Raw genomic sequence first — 10,544 nt, 5'->3', positions numbered from 1 at the left:
TCCACAGGTTGAAGGGGGAGAACCCGAAGAAGAGACCTGAGTCCCCCTCTCCAATCCTCTCTATGGTATCCATGAGATGCGGTCTGCTCTGGGCAGCCTCTCTGAGGGATTCAAAGGCTCCTTGGTGAGGAAGCTGAGGACGGTCCACACTGCCTCTCCATGCTCTCCCAGGGGGGGGGGGTCCCTGCCCAGGAGCAGCTGGCCTCTGTCCAGGAATGTGTGCATTGGGCTGGTTGGAGTGATGGAGGGTGACAGTCAAGCCTGGTCCCACTGGCTTGAGATCCTCCTGCGCTTGTCTTAAAAGATCCAAAGGAGGAAGAAGGGCTCCCAGCCGGGACTTCTGGTTCCCAGATGCAATGTCTGTCTGTGGGTGTCCGGGCCGATGTGGGTCCCGCCCCATCTCTCCTTGACCTGGCCCTTCGCCCCAGATCTCCAACTCCCTCGGCTCCCTGGTGAGCTCCAGGGCCAGGCGAAGAGCTGTCCCTTGTGTCCTGCCTCTGCAGGCCCTTGCCCATCTGCGCCTCCCGCCCGTCCGGTCTCCCCACTTCGGATCAGCCTTCCGAAGGGAGGAGGCCGGGTTCCGGCAGTGGCTGCCCTCACGTGCTTTCCCGGCCGCCCCCACCCCCTCCGGGCCGCCTGCGTCGAGGCAGCCTAGCCTGTTCCTCTTCCCGATTGCGATTGCGACAGGCGGGACTCGGCTCCCAGCGCTCCCTGTCCCCGCCCCGCGGACGGCTCGCTCCACTCCCACTTCCTGAGCCCCGCGCTGGAGCCCCGGAGGCCAGGCCCCGCGGCTCCCGGCCCCCGGGGGCACGTCGGACCAGGCCCGCTCTAGCTCCTGGGCTTGCTGAGCGGCCACCTCCGCGGCCCAGGACGCCCCAGCCTCCTTCCAGGCCTCCTCGTCCGGCCGATCGACCAAGTGACCGCCATGCGCCTGCACTGGGCCGCCCTCCCCGGCGGCCTGGCCTGGGGGCCCATCGTGATGGGGCTCTACGGGCTCCTGGCAGCGCCCCAGCCCCGACTGGTGAGAGGCCGGTTCAGGCTGGGTGGGGGGTGAGTGAGGGTAGGGCCGAGGGGACTGGGCCACTCTCTCTCTGTCTCCTGCCTCCCCCGAACTGACCTCTGATTTCTTCTCCCCAACCCCACCACTTCACCACACCTCACAAAGGTGCCACCCTATGCCTCAGAGAACCAGACTTGCCAGGACCAGGACAAAGAGTACTACCACACCAATCACGGGGTCTGCTGCTCCAGCTGCCCCCCAGGTGAGCAGTAATGGAAGCCTGGGCAGGGAGATGGCGTCCAGGGGGTCTCCAGCCTCCTGGCTGCCTGTCTGCAGGGACACCAGCTGGTGGAAGCCGTGTGGAACACTGGCTGCCCCCACCTGTAGGCACTGAGATGCGCTCATCTTCAGCGAGTTGTGCACTGTACCCAAATTACCCAGGGGGTGGCCCATCGAGGCAGAGGGACAGCCTGTGGTCCCACAGCAAGTGGCAAAAGTGAGGGTGGAGTCCCGGTCGCCTGACACTCCTGCTGCCCCCCTTGCCCCGCAGGCACCTATATCAGCACTGAGTGCACCCACAGTCGGGACACAGTTTGTTCCCCGTGCGCCCCGAATTCTTACAACAGGTACTGGAACTACCTCATCAAATGCCAGCTGTGCCGCCCCTGTGACCTGGGTAAGTGGGCCGGGCCTGGGGAGGGCCGGGGTCACCTGGAGGCAGGCCCCTGAGTCTCTTGTCTCTCTGCCAGTAATGGGCTTCGAGGAGGTGAAGCCTTGCACCAGGACCCAGGATACACAGTGCCTCTGTCAGCCAGGAATGTACTGCTGGGACTCCAAGTGTACATACTGTGAATCGCTCTCCGTCTGCCCACCTGGCACTGAAGTTGAGCCCAAAGGTCAGAGGAGAGGGCAAGGAGGGTGCTCTCTTGAGAAGGCAGGGAGCATGATGCCATGCCCAGAGTGACGCCCAGGAAATTCTTTGGTTATAACAGGCTCTGTCTCACTCCCGTGAGGAAGGCTGAACGCAGGGTTCTTAGAGACTGACCCAGGACAAATGCAAGGGGCTCAGCAGGGGTCCCTCTCAGCCCCCTGGGAAGCTTGGAGCTTGGGCAAGAGAGTGGGCATTTGGGGATGGGTCAAAGAGGGGGGGAGGGCCGGTCAGAGCTACGGATCAGCATAGGTGGGCCAGAAGGAGGCCATCCAGTGCGGGATTCCTTCTGCCCACTCACCCCGGCTGGCCCTCCCTTTGCCTTGCAGATGAAAACAGAAGGACAGACAACAACTGTGTACCCTGCAAGGCAGGACACTTCCAGAACACCTCCTCCCACAGCGCCCGCTGCAAGCCCCACACCAGGTTGAGTACGCCCCTGCCCCAGAGAGGAGGATCTCTCGCCCTCGCCCTTACCTCCCCTGTGCCCCAGGACGCCCCACCAGTGATGATGCCTTTCCCCCAGTGCTTGCTTTCTCAGCTCCCCATGCCACGTCTCGTCTCCTGTGTCCATGGGACCGGGAGTGCAAAGCGGTCAAAGGTCATAGGCCTGTCTTTCCTCCACAGGTGTGAGGACCAGGGCCTGGTGGAGGCAGCTCCAGGAACCGCCCAGAATGACACTAGCTGCAGCCATCCCACAGGGCCGCCCCCAGAGATGCCAGGTGAGGGGCCAGGGCTGAGGGGAGGGGCACAAGGGCAGTCTGGTCTGGGGAAATACTTCTACTTCTTTCAGGCTTTAATGCTTTGCGTGAGCGTGTGCGTGTGTTTGTGAATGTGTGTGATGCCTTCTCTCCCAGAATTGGGGCAGGAAGAAAAGTTCCTTAGAGAGAAAGTGCGGAGACTGTCTAGGTTAGTTTATGTAGGGCAGTGGTTCTCAACCCTCCTCATGCCGCGACCCTTTCATACACCTCCTCATGTGGTGGTGACCCACAACCATGAATTTATTTTCGTTGTTACTTCATCACTGTCATTTTGCTACTGTGATGAATCAGGCATCCCCTGTGAAAGGGTCGTTCGACCCCCAAAGGAGTCGCAACCCAGAGGTTGAGAACCGCTGATGTACACAAACACACACACTTTTAAAGAGAGGAGGGCTGTGAAAATGTCATGCAAAAATGGATCTAGAAGGTAATGGCATTTCCCCCAAACTTCTGGAAGCCTCCTCGTCTATATGATTGATACATATTAGCTTATAAACGACATGTGACTGAGGCGTAATTAGAACTGAATTAGGGTCGCCAGGCTGGACGCGACATCCTCACAGGATCCAGTCAGTAGATGAAATGCCTCTTTATGCAGCGGCCCGACTGTGTTCATCTAGAGATTGTCACACACTTAACTCAGCCTCGGTTATGTCTACAGACTGGTCTCCTAGCCAAGTAGCCCGTGCTGGCATGTTCCTAACCCAACGACTGTAATGGAGGGGATGCTTTGTTGACCTGTGTAAATGACCACGTATTGACAGTCACCGCCTCTGTGTCTTCGGAGCGTCAGGCCTTTGGTGAAACCCTGTCCGTTCACTCGCTCTCAGTCCTCTCAGTGATCCTATGAAACTCAACGCTCGTGACGACCGGAGTCGGTTCTGACTCCGAGCGACTCTGGAGGACAGGCTCCAGCAGCCTCTGTGGGTTTCCGAGACTGTCACGCTTGACACGAGCAGAGAGCCTCATTGTCCTCCTGCCCAGTGACTGGCTTCCAACTGCTGACCTTGCGGTTTGCCGCCCCACCTGGAACCACTCTGCCGCCAGGGCTCCTCGGGGGGCCTGTAAAGTGGGCCGTCCACTGCTTTGTGCGCCCTGCTGGCGCTGTGGGGGAGCACTGAGCTGCTAAAACCCACCAGCCGCTCCTTGGGAGAAAGCTGAGACTTTGCAACCTGGGAAAAAATGACCGTCTTGGATACCCTTGGGAACCATTCTCTGTCCTCTCTGGTCACCGTGAGTCAGAGTGGCTTGACAGTTATGGGTTTGGTATGCCTATCCTCCCTGACTTGATGAGGAAACTGAGGCTTGGAGGGTAAGTGACTTGCCCGGGATCACTCAGGAGGTGACGGTGTTATGAAGACTGAAGTCAGGTCTTTCTGTCTCCGAGCCCGTGGCTAGATGCCTGCTCCCCGTAGAGTGCCTGGCATGTGCACTCTTAATAGGTTGCTAGATACAACGGTAGGCATGGCAACACATCTTTCGTTTTTGTCTAAAATGAGAGTCATTTTGGTGCTTTATGACCCGATTTTTCCTTCAGCGGTATGCCAGGGAGATTTTCTGTGCCCTTCCTCTTCACTACGTTTTTAACTACCTGCCGAAGGCTGCTAGCATCTTACCCACAGCCAGCAAGTCAATACCAGGGCCGAGCGACCCGACGTAACGATGTTTCCAAGGTTGTGAATCTTGATGGGAGCAAATGGCCTCATCTTTCTCTCACGGAGCAGCTGGTGGTTTTGAACTGCCCACCTTGTGGTTGTGTAGCAGCCCAACACTTACCTGGCAATGTCACCAGGCCTCCTCACTAGCATTTTACATCAGGGACTTCTGAAATTTGTATGTAAACTAAATCCTGCCCCCCCCCCATTTTGTATCTGAAAAACCTGATGCCCAGAGGGTGAAGCGACTTAATCGGTTAACCCAGCTGGGCAGGAACCCCTGTGCCCCAACTCTGTCCCTGTTCTATTCCTCTTTGGGCCACTGATGTAGGTGGGTCAGAAAGGGCAGAGTGGCTGAGGGCAGCCTTTGACTCTGCTAGCACAGCCACTGGCCGTGCTGACGCCCATAGGACAGCAAGGACCCGCTGCCACCTTCGGGGCCTGAGAGATTGAACTCCCAGCCTCCCATCTGCCCTGAGCCAGGGCATGAAGCCTTTGCTGCCTCAACTCTGCGGAGCAGCTGTGAGCAGAGTTCCGCCACTAGGCTCACTATGCTCACACCCATGTCCACACGCCCACCGGTAGAGAAGGACATCCCAAATCCTTCTACAGTGGCCCCTCTGGAAGGGGGGGGGGTCAAGTCCACAGACACGTGGTCTCTGCTCTGCGACCTATGTGTTCACAACCCGAACCTCACCCTTCCTGTACCACGTCCTGCCTCCGCTTCCAACTACACACACTCCTGCCCCTCACCCACAGGACCTCCCCGTCCCTGGTCTGCAGGCAGGAGGGCACTGCCACCACCCCACACTTCTCCAGGATGGAGTCTCTCCCCAGACCCGCTTCATTTGCCAGCTCTATCCATTAAAGGGGTGTTTCTCTCACTCCGGCCAGGCTAGAAGCAAAAGGCAGCCGCTCCCCCACTCTCTGTCTGGGTTGTCCAGTGAAGTGGAGAACTCTTCCGTGACTTCCATCCCCTGTCCTGTCTGCATCCCAATAGGAACTCTGTCTGTGCTGGCCGTGCTGCTGCCCCTTGTTTCCCTCTCTGTCCTCGCCATCGGCATCGCCTGCACCTGGAAGAGCCACCCCACTCTCTGCCGGAAGCTCGGTAGGAAGCAGCCAGCTGCAGACCGGGGGAGGGGGGTGGGGTGGGGGGCAGGCTGGACCCTCTGTCTCCGCATGGATGGACTGAGGGGAGGAAGGAAATAGCCAACATCCTGGGCAGTGCCAGCTCTCCAACCCTTCCCACACCCTTAAGACCCCCAGTGCCCGTCCCCAACACAGACGCCATCGCCATCTTCATCCACCCCCTCATTCAGGGACTGGACAGAAGGGTGATGCCAGTCTGTTCTTTTGGGAGCTCAGGGTGGGGATGGAGTGTGTGGATGAAAGGCTAAGATCGAAGGTTTTCCCTAGACCCTCCACCCATTGCACTTTCTATTGCAGGCTCCCTGCTCAAGAGGCATCCAGAGGTAATGGGGGAGGCAGCAAGTGGGGGGAGGGGGGCAAAGGGGGATGGAGAGCCAGGTGGGAGGAGGCGGGAAAGAGAGTGCAGGCTTCATGTGGTCAGCCTTCCTTGCTTCATTCCACTAACACTGTATTGAGCACATCCGGCCCTGGGCTGCAGAAGGGAGCAAAATAAACTCCCTGGTCTCCTGGAGATTACATTCCAGTGGGGCAAGAATAAAGCTAAACAGATGTTTATCGAGTGGTGAAAATTGCTAAATTCAGCAAGGTAGGGGGTGGGGAGGGACAGTGGCAGAGGATGTCCCTTTAGACAGACTACACAAGCTGGTGTTGGAATAGAGACCTGTAGAGGCCTGGGAGCCAGCTGTGGGGACAGCCGGGGGTGGGAGGGAGAAGTGCTTCCGCCAAGGTCCAGGGGCAGAGGGAGACGGTGAGCTGCCAGATGGTGAAAGAAAGATGGTGCAGGGCCCGTGTCCTCAGTGGCTTCTCGGTCTCTCTCCTGCAGGGAGCAGACAATGGTGATATCAGCTGGGAGCCTCCACCAACCAACCCCCCCGGCCTTGACATGATAGAGCCACTTCTGTCCAACGTGGAAGACTTGCCCCCAGGCCTCACCGGGCGCCCACTCACCCCGGTGCTGGAGAACGAGGTTCTACAACAGGAGAACCCTCCGAGTCTGCCCATGGTGCCCGAGGTGGAGCTAGGGGAGCAGAGTCCGGTGGCCCACGGTGAGCTGGGGCAGGGAGGGAGGCAGCCAGGTGGGGTGGGTGTGCAGAAAGGTGGGGAGGGAAGTAGGGATGGCAGAGAGAGAGTGAGAGTATGGGCCAGACAGAAAGAATAAAGCAGGCAAGACAGAGACCCTGACCACCAGCCAGAGTATCACAACTAAATAGGTGGGAAAAGGTGCACACCACCCCCGCCAAGCCCCAGAAACAGAAATAGCACAGAGCTCAAGAAACCAACGGCAGTGGGGAGAGGACAGGGGCATGCAGGATGCTGGGGCCTGGTATCAGGGTGCACAGGCCTCCTCCTCGCTGAACCCCAGGGCCCCTCTCTCCGTGCCTCCCTTCCCGCAGGCCCCAGCGGTATCCACGTCACCGGTGGATGTATGACTGTCACCGGCAACATCTATATCTACAATGGGCCCGTACTAGGGGGTGCCCAAGGCCCTGGAGACCCCCCGGCACCTCCAGAGCCTCCATATCCCATCCCAGAAGAGGGTGTCCCTGGCTCTCCCAGCCTGGCTACCCCCCACCAGGAGGATGGCAAAGCTTGGCACCTGGCTGAGACGGAGACACTGGGCGGGTGCACTCGCTGACAGGGCGTGGGAGCCCATTGGTCACTCGTGCTTGACGGTGTCTGCCAAAGGAAGAAGGGAGACTTGGGGAACCTTGTCCTCTGAGGCCGGACCCCACCACACACACACACACACACACACACACACACACACACACGGGACCTATCTACAGGGCCAGGCCTCAGGCCCTCTGGAGAGCAGGGCCAGACATTGACTGAGAACAGTGACCTGCACAGGACTAGGACACCACCTGGCAGAGCTGGGCCCTCCTGCAGGCCCACCTGCCCACTGGACTGCACCAGCTCAGCTTCAGGCCCGGACAGGGCAGATGTGCCAGCTGCTGCCACACAGCACCCTGAACCTGAGCATGGAGACCAGCAGGGTCGCTTCCCAGGACCTTCAACGGGCTCGTGGTGCTCCACCCCCACGCTTCAGAGGCCCCCCGAGGGCCCACGCTGCACGTGGACTGAGGTACCCCTGGAATTTGGAGAGGAGGGTGTATAGAGGGCCTTCAGTGCTACTCCCGGGAGAGAGGAAAGGGAGTCCTTAAAAACTAGGGGTTTGGGTAGGACTACTGGGGAGAGTTTTGTAAGGGGGGTGTATTTATACATTGTAACCACATGCCAATAAAGCAGAGCTTGTGACCCCGATCATATATTTTCCTGGGGGTGTGTTACAGGAATACCATTCCATGTGACAACGTGGAAAACAAAGGTCAACCTACTCAGCAATCATCCCGCAAAGGCATCTGCATGGGGGGCTGGCGCTGCGTGGTTCGGGGGATAGCATTGGCTGCAGCTCACTGACCCTGTGCCAGGCAGAGTTTCAAGTGCTTTATTATATAGATCTTCCCCACAGCTCGATAGGTGGACGCACAATGACGCCCCCTTTTGATAGCTGAGGGACGTGAAAGACTTTGCCCAGTTCAGCTGCAGATGGCAATGCCAGGATCGCACCCCATTAGTCTGACCCCAGAGGCCTCGGGCACGAGGCTGTCGGTGCCACACCCTCCCAGGATTTCTCCGGCGAGGTCCAAAGGGCTGGCAGTCTCTAGGAATCCGTGCCAGATTGGCCTTCATGTCTCAGCCAGTTCTCAGCGCTCCAGTCGCCACGCTGCCGAGGGAACGCACGTTGTGTGAGGTCGATCGAAGGGAAAGACGGTGTACCGCACACAGGAGAGGCGCGAGGCCAAAGTTCAGCATCACGGCAGCAGCCAAGTTGAAAAGCTAAGGAGAGGCACCCATGATATTTCCGCTTTGCTTGTATCGTCTTTGGTTTCCAAAGAAGAACTCTGCGCGTCTCGCCCCAAGCTCTCCTCAACAGGATCACAGCCCTCTGAGCGGCTCTGTCATGCAGCCTGGGCGAGACGGTCTCCCCTTGAAGGATTGTAAGAGGCGCTGCTGCCAACGGATCGCGCCGTCCATAAAAGGACACTGTTGTGGCTCTAATTTGAAGGCCTCTGCGGCTGGGGCTCATCAGGATGTCATGGCTACAAAACACACACCCCAGGCGTTGTTGGGTGCAGCCAGTGGATGGGTTATTTGAGGTGGATCGTGAAAGTTGAGCCCAGCTCCCTTCCGGAGTAAATCATGCTGAGCTTCAGGGAGCGTTGAATCCTGCCTCCCTAGCAGTCTGCGACAGTCTTGAAGGCGTGGATCCTTAAGCCTGGAATCCAAGTTCCAATGGGCTCAGATTAAAAAAAAAAAATTCAACAAAATAAAGACGGAGAGAATTTTTTTTTTTCAAGACAGCCACGACGTATGGTGCAGCCATCTGGGACACTGGTTAAATGTGGGATTTTCACCCAGCCGGGCTTCTTTGCCCAGGACTGTGTCACTAGCTCTCAGAGGTAGCTGCAGAGTGCCCGCTATCGCAGGGGAGCTCCAGTCTGGAGGGAAAGATGGTGAGTCAAAAAAGACAGCAAATAGCCTCTTGACCCTTGTCTTCAGGAGCCGGGAGGGGAGAGTTGGCGATGGTAATGCACAGCTAGTCCCCTGCAGGATGTTTGAGAACCCCGTCTTGTACCGTGTGGGAGGGTGCCAGCACTGCCTCCAACCTAAGTCTCCATGGGCGTGGAGAGAGCAAGGAGGAGGCTAAACCCAGGCCGGGAGAGGGGTGGAGAGCATGGGTGTAGTGTGGCCGTGGGAGATGTGGGGGGTATGGAGTATTTGCGTAAGTAAGAATGTCCCCTTTCAAAAGATGGAGTGGCTCACACTGACGACTGACTGGTCCTCACCTTCCCAACCTGCAGAGCCCAATTCTGTACGAGGGTGATTAATTCCATGATTTCAAGAAGAGAGGCCCATCCTCAGCCCCAACTCAAAAACAAATTCACTGCCATCTAGTCAATCCCAACTCACAGGGACCCTGTAGGGCAGGGCAGAACTTCCCCTGTGGGTGTCTGAGACTGTCACTCTGTATGTGGAGTCAAAACCCCATCTTCCTCCGAGGAAGAGCAGTGGTTTCAAACTGCTGACCTTACAGATCGCAGCCCAGTGCAGAACCACTATGCCACCCGGCTGCCTTACCTTCAGTCCAGGAGCCAGTCAATGCGCCTGCCTTGGCCAGGAATTGGCTTCTGATTTGGGTGGTAGTTATATAACTTGTTGTCAACTTGAGACTATTAAGAGTGAAGGGGTGGAGTTTAGCCTGTCAATCAGGTTGCAGCTTGGATGACCTCATTTGGAGGCACGAAGGAGATCCAAATGGAAGTGAGACACACGCTCACTCCCTGTAAGACATCCCTGCGGACAAGACCCATGGAGCTACGCTAGAGCCCTAGAGCTGGTGGAGCCACATGGAGCCAGCGCTGAGATGCTTCATGAGACAACATGTGCCCTCGGAATACATGATCGGTGCTCAACGTGCAGGACCTGGGAAAGAGGAAGAGCCCAGTTCTTGAGGCCTCACTGAGCACTGACTCAATCGTGGGATTCTTTTCATGAGAAAAAAAACCACATTGGCATTTGTGTCAATGACAGTAAGTCAGATTTTCTTTCTTTTTTTTTTTTTCTTAATTGTATACATTTCCCCTTCTGGGATAGTTTGTTCATGTAGCTCAAAAGTTAAAAAGCAACACGTGACCAGTGAAATGTCAGTCTGCCACTTCTGTCTCTGTTACTAGGTCCCCTCCCAGGAAGCAACCCCTGATCCCACTTCGTGGTTTATGCATGCTCAAGCAAACAGATGCAAAAGCACTCCTTTCCTCCACTTTTCCTACAAACGGTAACCCACTCTCTATTCTTGCCCTTGCCCTTTTTCCTTGATCAAAATAGCTGGGCCATAATACCTGTCATATAAGAATCAATCAGAAAACCTCCCTCATGACTGTTTCTATTGTAACTCTTCGTGGTATATGGCTGCACCAGGTAGCTTGACCTCTTTTAAAAACTTTTTAAATGATTTTATTGGGGGCTCATACAACTCTTATCACAAT

The 10,544-nt window shown here is 56.9% G+C and overlaps 1 protein-coding gene across 1 annotated transcript; it reads left to right on the top strand.

Moving 5' to 3' along the window:
* Positions 1-694: 694 nt before the first annotated feature.
* LTBR (lymphotoxin beta receptor) lies at positions 695-7,761 on the top strand. Its single transcript, XM_075552186.1, has 10 exons — positions 695-1,021; positions 1,166-1,262; positions 1,551-1,676; positions 1,750-1,896; positions 2,258-2,354; positions 2,556-2,650; positions 5,345-5,452; positions 5,791-5,816; positions 6,317-6,539; positions 6,888-7,761. The coding sequence occupies exons 1-10, from the start codon at positions 926-928 to the stop codon at positions 7,127-7,129; spliced, it is 1,257 nt and encodes a 418-aa protein (XP_075408301.1). The 5' UTR covers positions 695-925; the 3' UTR covers positions 7,130-7,761.
* Positions 7,762-10,544: the final 2,783 nt, after the last annotated feature.

This window comes from Tenrec ecaudatus, chromosome 6 (genome assembly GCF_050624435.1).
Source record: "Tenrec ecaudatus isolate mTenEca1 chromosome 6, mTenEca1.hap1, whole genome shotgun sequence".
Lineage (NCBI taxonomy): Eukaryota > Metazoa > Chordata > Mammalia > Afrosoricida > Tenrecidae > Tenrec > Tenrec ecaudatus.
The sequence above is the reverse complement of the archived record's forward strand: the minus strand, read 5'-3'. Positions and strand labels throughout refer to the sequence as shown.